At 36.5% G+C, this 15473-nt stretch overlaps 2 protein-coding genes across 2 annotated transcripts; one reads left to right on the forward strand and one right to left on the reverse strand.

The window, feature by feature from the left end:
* Window positions 1–269: 269 nt before the first annotated feature.
* On the reverse strand, window positions 270–13255 carry LOC122832696 (transmembrane protein 255B). The gene is made up of 9 exons (XM_044119704.1): window positions 13172–13255; window positions 11893–12247; window positions 9790–9929; window positions 9302–9364; window positions 6653–6742; window positions 6127–6207; window positions 5960–6045; window positions 5649–5808; window positions 270–1478 (listed from the first exon to the last, which is right to left on the reverse strand). The coding sequence occupies exons 2-9, from the start codon at window positions 11951–11953 to the stop codon at window positions 1335–1337; spliced, it is 825 nt and encodes a 274-aa protein (XP_043975639.1). The 5' UTR covers window positions 11954–12247; window positions 13172–13255; the 3' UTR covers window positions 270–1334.
* rnf7 (ring finger protein 7) lies at window positions 13241–14828 on the forward strand. Its single transcript, XM_044119705.1, has 3 exons — window positions 13241–13507; window positions 13619–13666; window positions 14327–14828. The coding sequence occupies exons 1-3, from the start codon at window positions 13342–13344 to the stop codon at window positions 14443–14445; spliced, it is 333 nt and encodes a 110-aa protein (XP_043975640.1). The 5' UTR covers window positions 13241–13341; the 3' UTR covers window positions 14446–14828.
* Window positions 14829–15473: the final 645 nt, after the last annotated feature.

Consider the following 15473-nt stretch of genomic DNA (forward strand, 5'->3'; position numbering starts at 1 on the left):
ATTAGAAATCGTGTGAGTTTTTTGTAAAGTGACTTGAAATTGGGCTGAACCATGGCACAGCTGGTGAGACTGTTGCTACATGATTTCACACTAAAATGAAGAACACACTCAGTAAATGCTTGTCTAAGGAATCAAATGGTCACTTAGACAAGGGACCTTTTATGTCCCTAACATAAAACATTTATGTATTTATTCTTACATTGTTTGTTTTTGTCCTCGAACCTTCAATGATTTGATGCAGGACGATAAGAAATAATACACAAATCAGATGTTGTATGAAAACTTCTGTTTGGTTTCACACAAATCTTTTACTTTTCTACTTTACAGAGACCGAAGTTACAGCTCATACATGTGTTAAAACACCTTGAGTCAGACTTTTGTTATATTCATTTATGAAGCGTAACTGTTAAAACATGATTATCTGTCAATTTCTTCTAGAAATTGTAGAAGACACTGTTTATTTCTTGACTTCAGTTGATGGTGCATTTGGACTAAGGCTCGACTCATAGACTCTGATACTTTCCACATTTTGTCTCCAAGGAAAACATCAGAAAGGTTAAAGCAGGGTTAGTTTACAGAGTGATTTCCCAAACTTTGAACATTGTTGAGCACAGTCCAAGACAATATCTGAATATTGAAATAATATGACAAAACTGCAAACTTAAGAATGCATGGATATCTGTCTAAAGCTTACATGCAAGAAGAGAGTAAATCAGAGAAGCAGCCGTCAGATCCATGGTTACTGTGGAGGAGCTGTAGCTTATATAGAAGAGTGGCAATAAAAAAGTGCTTATTGAATTTACTTAATTTACAAAATGTTGTAAATTAACGCTGGCAGAGACAAACCCCTTACAACTTCAATTGTGGCAAAAAGTTACTTTACAAAGTATTAACTCAGGAAGTCTGAATACAAATGTACACCACACTTTTCAGAAGCCCTATTTTTCTGTTGTTTGAGGTTATAGCATGACAAAATGTGACGAAGGTCAAGTGACATAAGTACTTTTTCAAGGCAGAGTGTGTCAACAACAGATTGTTAAAATCCCAAGAAAAAAATTTGTCATATTAAAAATACTTTCAATATAAATTTTGCTGAGACAGCACAGCATTTTCTTTAATTGCATCGGGCATAAAAGTAACATCTTGACCAAAAAGTCCACCTTGGCGGAATGATACTCATTACCATCCATTATCACCTCCAAAAGTAAATATTTTTGAACCTGTACATTGTAACAACTCTGTATTAGATTTCATAAAGCTCAGTTCTTGAATAAAATCTGCAGACGCCTCTTTTCCTCCATCCTCTGGATGTGTTTTCGGAGTGATGCTACGGTTCATGCAGAGAGGCCGTGGACTCTTTGAGACAGCAGGGTGGTCAGCGGGTTGAAGGGAGGCGGGTTGGACTCTGAGAGCACTCTTGGAGCAAAACTCTGAGTAGGAGCAGCTTGTTCTCCAGGAGGGAAAAACTCTGACATCCTCTGGATGGACAGGACAAAGAGGAAATTAAACTCATGTTCTTGTTTTTAATTTCCTGAAAATCTTTACAATAATTCCAAGAGTCATTATTATGAGCTTGTAAAAGGCAAGGGTAAAACTAAAGCAATCTTGTCATTGTATGAATAGAAATAGATGATTTATAGGTTTCAGTTTGACTTTTTTTTTATTAGATGTTTTATTAATTTACAATTTTGGCCTGAAAACAACTCAAACAAACGGCTTCACCCGTTTCCACCCAAATCCCCATATTTGTGTAACACGGCTGTTTCCAAACAAGAATGCAACACCAGTGACATAAATTATGACGGTTTTATTGTTCTGTTAAATGTACAGCTGTTCTGGTCGTAAAATGGAGATTTATTGAACAGGACAACATGAACGGCCAAAACCAGCTAGCAGAAATAATGTGAGAGGTCATGTGTGCCGTTTTAACATTTTGGTTAAAAGATCTTTTTACAATATTTCTCTCAGTCTGAAATAACTAGGTTTGTCAATTTGAACAATTATTCGTAGAGACATGTAAACTTTAGCATCTAATTTTTCTATTATTTATTTTTTTTTTAAATCATCAAATTAGTTTGCTGTAAAAAAAATAAAAATTTTGAACGCATCACTAAAAACCCAAAAGTAATTCAGCAATCAGGCTGTTGATAAACGGATGTAAACTTCTGGCTGCAGCACAAAATGTGTTGTCAGACTTCCAAAATCACAATTATTCTGTTTTTTTACTCAACACTGTGAACTCAAACAGTACAACAAAGATTTTTTAATGTGGGACCAAATTGTGCATTTTGTAGTTATTTAGGGTTTTTCTTCGTTACTTTGGAGGGTTTGTTGGTTTTACATTACATTTTTGTGGAGTTTAATGTCTCAACAGTTATGTTATGTCTGTGATTCCTCCTCTGCAGTCACGTGTCTCCTTGTGGTTATTTTATGTGTTTATATATTGCAGTGCTTATTTGTGCTTCACTTCAGCATTTTTCTTTTTTTTTTCGTTTGCTATTGTATTTTATATCTGTTCCCTATCCCTGAGCTTAAGTCAACTGTTGAATTTGTTATTTTCTTTAATGTCAGTCCATCAAGACCTCTGGGTTAAGCTACACAGGTATTTGTTTAGTACTACTAAAAGATAAGCAACATTTTTCTCCAGTGACTTTAAACTACACCTGAACTCTCTCAGTGTTGTGGCCTCTTCTAGGACTTTTTGGCTCCATCGGTTTTTAATCTATGGATGAGAGAGCACTGATGCTGTGAAGAAAGAGATGAAATAATATGCATCTTGGACAAATGATCCAGTGATCTGAGGCAACTCACATCTGAGTACCGGTACTTCACTGAGCTCTGTTTCAAATGACACTACAAGAAAAACAAGATTTGCATTTGGGACCGCAGATCTTGTCGTTGATTTACTGTGTAAAATGTGTTTCTTTTTTGGAGTGTGAAACTGAAAACAGAGACAAGGCTTTTTCATTTGATTTCTAGAGAAAGCTCTGTGAGGTACGTCTCAGGCCACGTTAACAACAGAACCAGCTGTTTCTCCTTCTTAAAGCATCTCATATGTCTGTATACCATTAAAATACCGAAAGCATAAAGTAATAGCATAGAGCATGATAAATGTTTTGAAACACATACTGTGACCAGATACTTTACTATCAGCATAAAAACTCTCTCGTGCAGGCTGAAGTGATCCACCGACTCTGAGCATTGCTATGGAAGACTCCAGTAACAAAACATTAACACTACAGTGTATTTTTTTTAAAACAAATCTCTTGTTACTTTTTCTAGTGCTTTAGTTTATCATCATACCTGCAGCGCTGGCATGCAGGTATGATGCCAGGTGTGCAGGTATGATGCCAGGTGTGCAGGTATGATGCTAGGTTTGCAGGTATGATGCCAGGTGTGCAGGTATGATGCCAGGTGTGCAGGTATGATGCCAGCGCTGCATCATACCTGCATGACGCATCATGCAGGTATGACATCCCTCATGATAAATTATTCTTTTACAGTGAAAATTTTGGAAATATTTAAACCTTTAGGGAAAAATTTCCAGCAACAAAGTTAATGCCACTCCTGTTTATACTTTGCACTGTCTGTTTTTTGCCAACAGGACAGCACTCAGTGTTCCTCTATAATATTTTACAAGATTGGAGCACGCAGAGACAGGGATCTGTTATTATTTTCCCTACATGGAGTGATCTTTGATCGTTCCTCTAGACCTGTGGTGTCCACAGTGGATGGACTGTAAATATTTTAAACACCTCTGTTCTCTGTCCCCCCAGAGTCCCGGTTCTCTCTTTGTCTAGACAACCATCACTTTGTTCATTTAACCATTTGTTTTGGATCCTTATTCTGCTTAAAGTTAATTAAGAATGTATTATTATTATTATTATTATTATTATTATTATTATTATTATTATTATTATTATTATTATTATTATTATTATTATTATTATTATTATTAATTTAGTCTACTTTAATAATCATGTTTTTCAGGATGTTTGGTGGAGGTTCAAAGTTTTTTGTTTTGTTTCTTTTTTTGTGAGCTCTAGTGTCCCTTATTCGAAAGTAGGCTGACAGAAAAGGGGGGAAGGATAGGGGGGAAGACATGTGGCAAACATCGGCCGGGTCCAGGATTCAAACCCGCGACCGCCGCGTCGAAGACTGAAGGCCTCCAAATGTGGGTCGCGCTGTCCCCTACGCCACCACGGCACGCCCAAAGTTTTTTTTACCATAAATGTTTTTATGTGGAAACAAACATACATCAAGAAAAGATTGAGATTAATCTGACAAGTGAGAAAAACGGAGTATCTGGTGCTGACTGAATACTGACAGGAAGAAGCTGCTGAGTGTGTGTGTTGCCGTCCGTCAGCAGAGGAGCTGTAGGAGAAGAGGCTGTGCTGTTAACGGCAGCAGTTGCCGGGTTGGTGCTCCTCTGCAAAAGAAAAGAAAATCACGCGAGCAAAAATATAATTACTTAAATGTAAAAAAAAAAAAGCTTGAAAAACAGATTAATCTTTCTTTTGCTTCCTTTCTTCCTTTCTCTCTTTCTTTCTTCTGTCTTTCTTTTTACAAATAAGTGGTAGAGATGGAGTGAAATCCACTCCGTTCTCTGGAGAATAAAATACTTTATTCTCATAAAGTATTCGTTTTTGGGGCTATATGTTCGGTTGAGAGAAATTGGTATCTTATCTGTCTGAAGTCTTAGCTATTGTTCTGTGTTTTTGTATGGCTTTCTTTATTTTTTCCTTTTCTTTAAGTAAAGAATAATGTGTAAAGTAAGACATATAAAAGAAAGGATTTTAATAAGTTAATACATCTTAAGTGGAACAAAAAGCAGTGAGGGCTGTGTGGTCCGGCTGAAGATATCACGCACAGAGCATTCCTTCCACGGTTTTAGCGTTTCTTTGTTGCTTTACCTAGACAGGCTAAAATATCCAGGAAGTTTTTCAGGCTGCATCCTTCAGTGAGACCTGAGCTCAGACGACTCCACCATGAAACGGGTGGAGAAAGAAAGTCTGGCATTTTAGTTTAAAAAAACTTTACATGGTCTTCAAAACTGATGTTGTAACATTTGGAACTATGAATGGACAAAGGGAAATTTAATTTCCTTTTTTTTCATTTTTAATATACAGAGAAAATATATTTCAATTTGACCATGGACAAAAATAAGATGCTGTGAAATTTAGTAAATAATGTAAACTGGTAAAACAGCGTCTATTTAAGGAAAACTAGCTGATCACCTCAAGCCGTTGACTTGCAGCAATTACTGCACATAATATCTAGATATCAAAAATAGTCCATCTATTTGCTCAGAGTTTGTGTGGCGAACTAAAGATTAGGGCAATGGTAAAGGGCCATCATCTTAGATAAATAGTAAAAACAACAGTGGAAATGTTGAGTTAATGAGGAAGATCTAGCGCCAAAATAAATACATTTTTAAGAAATTAAGTTTTATTCATCATCAGCAAAGAATATTTCTTCATATATATTTAGTGTTGAGTTTAAAAAAATCACACTGGATGAATTATGTTCCTCTTCACTGCCATTGTCTTTGTGCTCTGTGTCCTTCCTTAACTCCTCAGGCCCGGATTGGACCCTTCAATTACAATCACAGATATGAGGGTGGATGACGGTGCTATGGATTATCATACCAAGTACTTGATGTTTCCCAGTACGGCAGCGGTCAGTATCCCGGTGAAAAGGGCCACCAGGTTCACGCCGGTGAGGGTCCAGATTAAAATATACAGGGTGAAAACTTCCTCACAGCTTTGCACTCCAACAAACTCAAAGTAGTTGTTCATATAGTCTCCACTGGAAAACAAAGAAGGGGTTCAGCTTTATCAGTCATGTTACAAAATCCCAAAATCTCAGTTCTGCATACGTGAACAAGATCCATAAAACAAAAAGTGTCTGATGTGACATGGAAGCCGAAAAGACTCAGAACAAATAGTGATTCTCTCACTTGGCGCAGTTGTAAAGGTCACAGCAGTAACAGGTCCCGCTTCGTACGGTCAGGTTACAGGACTCCTTCAGATTCCAACATGGCACCTGAAAATAACTTTAATTTGGTTTAGGTTCTCGTGACTTAACCAGATGAGAATAATATTTCTCTTCCTCATCGTCACTCACCGTAGTGTAGAAGTTCTCATAGACGAAGCTGCTGCCGCTGCTGTAAAACTGACACCTCCCTGCTTTCAGGGGACGCATGTCCTGACAAAAACATGTCAACAAATCATCGACTAGTAAACACTAAAAACACTATTTAATATTATTTCTACAAAAAAAAACTGTAAAACCCTGGCCATTGCAATAGAGTGCTTCTAAATCTCTAGGTAGGATGCCAGATTGTTAGGTCTCCAACTACTGCTTGTATAAAGGATTTCCTCTTCCTTTCTCCTCGTGACTGGATGAGTTGATATATAAATCTTGACAAAACAGTATTTATTAGACTAGATGCAAAGCAAAACATCTGATGCCTGAAGTTTTTGCTAAAACACAAACCAAGTTTTTCTCGTCATCTTAAGCTTTCACAGCAGGGTCCTGCTGTGACTGTAGTTACACAGCGCCGTGGTTTGTCTGTTTCGGCTGCATTATTTCATCATTAAACACAACCATCTGAAGTTACTGTGTTCGCAGAAGAGGGAATGTAACCCACCATGTTTAAGAGGATACCGACTCCATCAATCATCAGGCACAGAAAGGAGGTGATGATCCCGAAGCTGAGGAACACAATGGCAGCCGTCAGCTAGGGGGGGAAAATCAGAAAAGAATAGATAGAAGATGGTCATTATTAAGCCAAAATTCAGCTTTCAATGAATTTTGTGATTTCGATTTAGTGATTTTAGTCATTTGATACATGTGTATCTATTTTTTTTTTCCTCCAACGCTTTCAGTTTTCCGTCTCTCATTGTCAGATTGTTGGTGGGTGCTCTTCCAACCCTTTTGTTTTACCAGTCTTTTAAAAAACAAAACTTTTCAGCTTGAACGGTTTTTTGAATACTTAGTGTTTTTCTTTTTGCATTACTTTTCACCTTTTTAATTTCTGTCTTTGAAATTAAAGACAGAAATGCAAGGAAACTTACATTGCATTGAAAAAGTATTTATATATATATTTTTTTTTAGCTATTCAACCTTTTTGCTTTGTCTTCTGCATGGCTTCTGTTAAACAACAAATTTGACTTGTTGAGGCTTTTTTTTAACAATGACTTTCTTCTTCCATCTTCTCCATAAAGACCAGATTGGAGTTTAATAGCATGACTAATAGCATGACAGTTGTCCTGTCAACAGATTCACCCTCTGTGAATCAGAACGGCTGCATAAATCCTGAAATTAAATCACACACATCTGTACTTTATTCTGTAATTCGGTGAGTTACTGAAGCCCGTTGATGCTGCTGGAGTTTATCTAGGAGTTTTAGAATACAGATGGCTGAAAAAACGAACCTTACACAATTTTATTAGTGAATTTTTTCTTTTCCCTCAGACTTGGGTTTATCTATAAAACAAAATCTCCCCCTGTGTAAAAAAAAGATTAAACAATTCAAGGCATATAAGCATTTTTGAAACATTATTCACTTGGATGTGGAAAAATTACGTACATTTATTACATTTGTGATAATATTTGAATTCTTTAGTCCTTCTTATTTAAAACAATGAACAACATGTGTTCCAGGGTAGTACATTTCTTCAGTCTGAGAGCCTTTTTCTTGGTTTTCTTGGTTCTTTTATTGAAAGTGTTGGAGCCACATCCTGGTGAACATGCTGTGAAAAAAGTTATGGTATTTTTCACCATGAAAAATCATTTTGCTCTTAATCTAGTCTTGTGAAAAAGCGAAAAAGCTTGATTTAAAATAGAAAAAACAAATCAATCAAACTTTACAAATGAGTTTATGAACACAGTTTAGAAGACGTGCCAGGAATGGATGTTTTTAAACTTTTGTATTTAGCAAGTCTGTAATACTGCACTTCTAAAACCATTAATCACATTTTCGTTGGCTAAGCTTATTACATGAATCAAAACAGCCTTTAAATAAAAAACAGATTTTCACTCATCCTGCCTCATCTCTGCGTTATCCAAATGTTTCAAGCATTACAGTTCTGTAGTCCCCTCAGCACTAGAGGTTCTCGGAAATGTTAGAAAGCTTAAACTTGTTTATGCTCACTAAAATAAGTTCTAATAATATTAATGGTTTAAATTTGACTACACTTCAGGTCTTCTACTTATAATTCTTCCCTCACCTTCAACCTAGTAGAGATTTTTTTTTTAAATTTTGTGCTTTTTATCCTTGTATTTATTATTGTGCTTTAACATCAACCCGCCAATGCAGCTAGAAATTAAAATTAACCAACAATAATCTCATGTACTTATCTCAGTGGTCCCTTCTGATTCACTGTGATACAGACTGCTACAGGAGGTCCTTTCTGCATCAACCTCTACAAAAACTCTTTGAAGAAAATCGTGACACTTGATTTCCCTTTGAGATTAATTAAGTATTTTACAATTGAACTGAAAACCGCTTGGATTATTGATATTAAATAACCACCAGTTGTTCATAGGAACAAATAAAGTAAATTGTGAGCTTACCTTCAACAGCACAGTTCATGCTTTCCTCATCATAACTAAGGAGTTATTCTTTAATAACAAAACATTATTTAGATTCCCAGGCAGACCTAATCATTTGTGTGCAGCAGTAGACACTCTCTTGTCTCTACTGTAAAAGAAGCTTGGAGAAGCTCAGGTTTCTCCTCTTCAGTCTGGGTTGTTGAGGCACCATTACAGTTTATTTGTTATCCATGATGAGCAAAATGAAACTTGGCATTCTGTAGAAACGTAAAACCTTGACTGTGTAACCTTTGAAACTGAAAACATCAAATTAAGTCAAATATGGGAGCCAGGAACTCTGATATGTTTTTCTAAAACCAACGCCCTGATGTTGTCATTTCAGCTAAAGGCAGCTGGTTTATTAGACCTAACATCCATTTATCTGTTGAGATTCTGCGTGGGATTTGTTTCGCCAAGGTTGGTCTTACTGGAAGAACCTCTCAAGTCTCGAGTCTTTTAAAGACCAACAGGTTTTCTTTAAGGACTGCCTCGTGCACTAATTTCCAAATTAAGAACTACCAACCACCAAAAAGATGAAGAAGCCTTTCAATATCAGTGTGAAATCTAATACAAAATGTCTGAAAAGAGATAAAACAATAACAGTAATATGCCAGAGAAGGCTGAGTTTGTTCAGTAAAACATGATGAGAAGTCATGGCAGTGGAAAGTGAATATCTTAGGTATTGTATTGAATTTTACAGTACCAATTGCTTGCCGTTCTCTTCTAGGAGGAGTCCTAAAAGTCCCAGGAATGAACCAAGAGTCAGCTGCAAGGTACAGAAGATTAATGTTAATCAAAAGCTCTGATGCTTTCTTTTTCAATATTAACTCTTTTCCAAGAAAAAAATAACTCAACAAAAGCTTTAAAGCTGCCTGTGTGGTGCAGTTCTGACATTACATGAAAAATGTACGACATCGTGATGAAGGTAAACAAGACTCAATGCAGTTATAGTACAAGAGGCAGTAGATGCTGATGTTTGAGGAATATCACAATACATTGAATGTGTGTATTCATTGTATACATTGAATACATGCTAGCATATATTCTAACATTCTAGCAGTAGAATGTTAATTCCATTTCGTAACCATTTTATATTAAAACTGTCTGAGTTAAACACCTGCAGAGACCAGAAGACGAAACCTTAAGCTGTTGTGACAGATTGCAAGAACGCAACTTTTGAAAACTACTTACAAAAACTCCTGACATGTAGCCAGTCACATTCAGGCTCTCTGTGCGCGTCGTGGTGTAGGCTCCAAGCACCACCAGCAGCAGAGACAGACTGAGCATGCTCAGTACCAGCCACAGAGCTCTCCGGACCCTCAGCAGCACCTCTGTCAAACACAGAAGAAACAACAAACTTTGATCATACTACCAGCATGAATAACACACGACACTATATAAACCAAGCTGTACTTTGCGGAGCTTTTAAAACTCATGTTCTTTTCAGATATACAGGTCCTTCTCAAAATATTAGCATATTGTGCCACAGGCTGATTGCCTCCATGCCACGCCGCAATGAAGCAGTCATTTCTGCAAAAGGATTCCCGACCAAGTATTGAGTGCATAACTGTACATAATTATTTGAAGGTTGACTTTTTTGTATTAAAAACACTTTTCTTTTATTGGTCGGATGAAATATGCTAATTTTGTGAGATAGGAATTTTGGGTTTTCATGAGCTGTTTGCCAAAATCATCGTTATTAAGACAATAAAAGACCTGAAATATTTCAGTTAGTGTGCCATGAATCTGAAATATATGAATGTTCAATTTTTATCATTGCATTATGGAAAATAATTAACTTTATCACAATATGCTAATATTTTGAGAAGGACCTGTACAAACTGATTTGAAAATAATACACTTGTTCAGTCATTATCTACATAATTGCCCAAAGTTACTTGTAGGTTGATCTATGTGAAATTTTTCCACCATCTGTGAAAACACTTTTTTTGTTGCTTTAAAGCCTTCTCTCCTTCCATGTTCTCCTACACTCACATCTGGACACATCTCAGCAGACTTATGGCAGGGAAGCATTTGATTACATCAAAAATAGTTGAAACCCAGATTTTGAGATGGTTATGTTCAATCTTACAGCTTTTGGAAGGAATTGTTTCTCGAATGCTCCATTCCTATTTTTACTCAATGAGAAAATAAGTACTTGAAATAATTTTCATTTTTACACAGTCAGTCTGCTTTTTATTAATAAACTTAGATTATCCAAGTACAGGAAAGCAGACAATCAATTCCTCACATTTGGGCAATTAACTTTTAATTACTTTGAAAAAAAAGTGTTTTTTTCCTAAATATATATTCTTCCAAACATAATCAAAGACCGAAATCTGGTGCACCTGTGAACATTTAAAACTACTATTAATTTTTACTTAATGACCACATTTTTGTAGGCAGGAGGATTTGTGATGAAATGGCTAAATCATTTGTGTAAATACATTAACGAGAAATTTGAACTAGTGAGGTGTTATGCATGAAAACCCAGAAAATCATGAGCTCACATTAATTCACAGTGGAAATAAGTATCCAAAGATAATTAGAGTTATCGGAAATGTGCGGGGTATTTTTAAGAGAAATAATAATAACTGAAAAAGTGCACAAAGCTTTTCAGAGAAACACCTGCATAAAGCGAGTCAGGGAGTATCTTAAACACTTTTGGGATGAAACAAATTGCAGAACGAAAATTTTATTAAATTAAAATGAGCAATCATATCAACTCTCATGTTAAACTTCTGACAGAAATAACTTTAAAGTTTACCCAACAAGCTAATAAACAGACATTAACTCTGTCACAATAAAAACAGAGTTAATGTCTTTATTGTGTTTAAATCGTCTCCCTATGAAACAGTCAAATTAGTTTATAGAGAATCATTTTATGAATTAGAATTAAATGATCAACCAACTTTGACTACAATGGATTACAGTTGAAATTATACAGTCACATTCAGTTTAGTTACATACAACATGATCTGAACTAAACTTGGACTGCATTGGATTCAACTTCAAATGAATTTCACTTGTTTCCAAAGTAATTTATATGACATGTAATTAGGCGTTAAACAAATCAAGTATATAATAGCAAAATACAACACATACAAGGATGGTAATAGGTCGCTTGACCTTTAATCAAATATCTCTCAGACTAGATAGTTTGGGTAACATCTGCTAGAATTTCATCATCTGTTACTGACAATTAAGAATCCAGAGTATTAAACGACTATTAAGATTGTAAAGTTAAAGTTTGAATTACAAAACAATTTATCTACTCCACTTCTGTCAAATTACCTGTCGGTTTGTTCATTATGTGTTCCTCCTTGCCTGCAGGTCTTTGGGTCCTTGCGGTCATTATGGTATAAGTGCCTCAAAACCAGTCCACAGTGCTTTCCCTGGGAGTGTAATCGTCCCGATCCGCTGGTGAGAACCTCAGAAAGTCTTCAGTGTCCAGAGAGATAGAGGAAACATGAAAGCTGCTGCATCTCCAGCAGTGAGCTGCGTGCAGAGAGCCCCAGCCTCTGATGCATTCAGGGGTAAAAAGAAACTTGAGACCTTTGTTCCTCTCTTTTCTGGCTGTCATTGTACTCCAGGTGGCAATCTTCAAAGAAAATTATTATGAGGCTGTATCCAAACGAGCGTCCCGAAACTAGTGACAGTGTTGGAAAAAATATTCACGTGACATTCATTTTATTACAGTCTTTTTCAATTTCTTGCTATGAATTTGGATGCCTGTCTAACATGCATTATAAAAGAACTTAAAATCAAATGACCATACTCAAAGGGTCATTTAATTTGAGGTCCATCTCAATAAATTAAATAAATCTTCACATTTTTTCTTCTACACTCTTCCTTCCACTAAACTTTCCATCCTTGCATGAAGAACAGCCAGCTTCATCCTTTTGTGGCTAACTCCTCCCTATCAAGGATGTCAGTGATAGTCTGCTAGACAACTGTTAGTAAACAACCTTTCCCAGAATTGCAAAGGCCATAACAATCCGATGTTATAGTTCGGTCATAATATTGTGATTTTCGAGCAAACTAATTTATGGTTTTCCTTAGCTAAGCCATAATCATTGCTTTCTGAATCTCCTCTACAGTTTTGAAAGGGTTCTTTTTCACAATCTTCACAAGGCTTTTTGCTTCCACTCAACTTTCCATTAACAAGACTGGATGCCACATTCTGTGAATAACAATATGACATTTTGTGACTTGAGTGTTGGACAACAATCAAGTCAGGTGTTTACCATAATAGCTTTCATGACATGAAATGACCATAAAATATTTCTGCATTAATATTAATTGTTTGGGTTGTTTTTTTTTTAAGTCTAATGTATTTTTTAAAGCAGCAAATCATAATTGTCAAAATCAACATAAGTAATCATTTGAAATATATATTCTATGATATAGAATAATTGCAGCAGCATATTTTATTTCAGACCTCAAGAAACGTGTTATTTTAATTGAAATATACCTTCAAATGTGTATATTTATCAATCAACATTAAATTACTTTAAACTTTTTTAAACTATTTGAAATAATTGCCAACAGAATAGAATTGCCAACTTCTTACGAACACAGTTTTTATGTAAAAAGGGTTTGCACTTTATGCCTGACAAACAGCGTCCTCTTCTGTCGCTATAGGAACAAGACGCTGGCTAACATGGTTAGCATTAGCACAGCTGTCGTCCTTCCATTTTGTGCAGCTAAGCTAACGCCAGCTAGCACCGTTTTGCGGCAGAGATGGATGACGGTGACGAGCCGGGTTTAGTCCTGTCGCACAGCACCTCTTCGGGCTCTAAGTCGGGTGGGGACAAGATGTTTTCCCTGAAGAAGTGGAATGCAGTAGCCATGTGGAGTTGGGATGTTGAGTGCGATACTTGTGCCATTTGTCGGGTACAAGTAATGGGTGAGTCTGGAGGAGTTGTTAGCTCAGCTCTGACCCACGGCTAATGAAGCCGCTAAAAGGTTTGTAACAGTACAAATGAAGCAGTAACTCTGTTCGCTTTACGTTTTACAGACGCTTGCCTTCGATGCCAGGCGGAGAATAAACAAGAAGACTGTGTTGGTAAGAAACTTCACACAAAAAACACACAATTTACTAACAGCAGTGGTACTTAAGTTAATCAAACAAGCTAGCTTTGGCTAATTAGTGGGAGCCGTCAGGATAAACAACATCCAACCTGCTAATTACAGAAACCCGTTTAAAGAAATTCAGAAGAACTCGTTTTTTTTAATGAGCAACAGCAGCATTTCTTATTTCAGAGTCCAAGAAATATAAATGGATTTATTTTAATAGAAATATGTCGTCAAATGTGTACATTTAGTAACGGCATGATCTCAAACACTTATTGAAATTCCCTTACTGCTGCTGCTGCTGAGTATTATGGCAAAATACAATCAACCTGCAATTCTCTGGTTATTTTCTAATAATACTTATGGGATTATGTATATGTTTTTAAAGAGCATTAATTGTATTTGTGAGGCTATGATTGCTGTACCACTAAGTTACCTAAAACAGAACAGTAAATAATTGATATCCTCCTTTTAACCGTATCACAATAATACGGTTATTAAAGTGATGAAACTTTAAATCCATATCGTGCACCACAAACTTGCTTTTTCCCCTCACCTCCTTGATATATTTTCTGTCAAAACCATTTCTTGTATAATTTTGTCTGGTGTAGTCATTGAATTCAACAGGTTATGTTTGTTTTCTGTCTTTCAGTTGTATGGGGAGAGTGCAACCACTCCTTCCATAACTGCTGCATGTCACTTTGGGTGAAGCAGAACAACCGCTGCCCCCTCTGCCAGCAGGACTGGGTGGTTCAGAGAATCGGCAAATAAGCACCACATCCAGGTGTACTGTGCACGGATGCACCAGAACATGGTGACAGACTTCTCACTGATCCCGGCAGTATGTCCTGCGTCGTCCTCTCCCTTTCAAGTGCATGTTTCCATTATACCTGGTGTCAAAGGAGGACAATGGACACAGTTAGAGCTGCACAGATTCGTGGCTGAAGGGATCACACTTCAAGGAGAGAAGAATAAAGTGTGTCGGAGCGTCATGCCAGCTTTACATTAATGTCTGCTGTGGTGTTAGCCACATCGTGAAAATGGGAGTTTCTTTTTTTAAAGATTAAGGATTGTGAATAACTTGTGATTCAGACACTCTAAGAATAAAATTCATACAATTCAAATAAAAGTGTCAAAGTGTGGCAAATACTTAAGTTTTGAAGTTTTCAGTTATTTATCATAATAGGACTTTGAGTTTCAAAGTATATCACAAGTAATCAAAACCCGCACACTGTAATCTTGCAGCTTAATTACATTCTGATTCCAATTAGATGTTTAAAATTCCCATTCTGTTTAGCATGTTCCTCTGAGCCTTTTATAGATAAAAAAAAAAAAAGGTTTTATGGAATGTACATGTGGTACTGCTTGGTTATAGGTTGGATTTACAGATGTAAGTGCTTAGGCTGCGAAACTGCTCTACATGACAGGTAACCTTGTTACACATTATACTGTGAGCATTGGATTCAGGGGTCTCAAACTCCAGGCCTCGAGGGCTGCAGTCCTGCAGTTTTTAGATATGCCACAGGTACAAAACACTGGAATGAAATGGCTTAATTACCTCCACCTTGTGTAGATCAGTTCTCCAGAGCCTTAATTATTCTATTCAGGTGTGGTACAGCAGAGGCACATCTAAAAGTTGCAGGACTGCGGCCCTCGAGGACTGGAGTTTGAGACCCCTGGATTACATGTAAGGCTGGCATTGTTCCAGTGTCAAGGTGTTCCCGGTGATTATATTTGAAACCCAATGAACTAAATAAAAGTTTTAATTTTTGTTTCCTTTGCCAGCTCAAAAACCAATA

The sequence above is a fragment of the Gambusia affinis genome, linkage group LG06, assembly GCF_019740435.1.
Source record: "Gambusia affinis linkage group LG06, SWU_Gaff_1.0, whole genome shotgun sequence".
Taxonomy (NCBI): Eukaryota; Metazoa; Chordata; class Actinopteri; order Cyprinodontiformes; family Poeciliidae; genus Gambusia; species Gambusia affinis.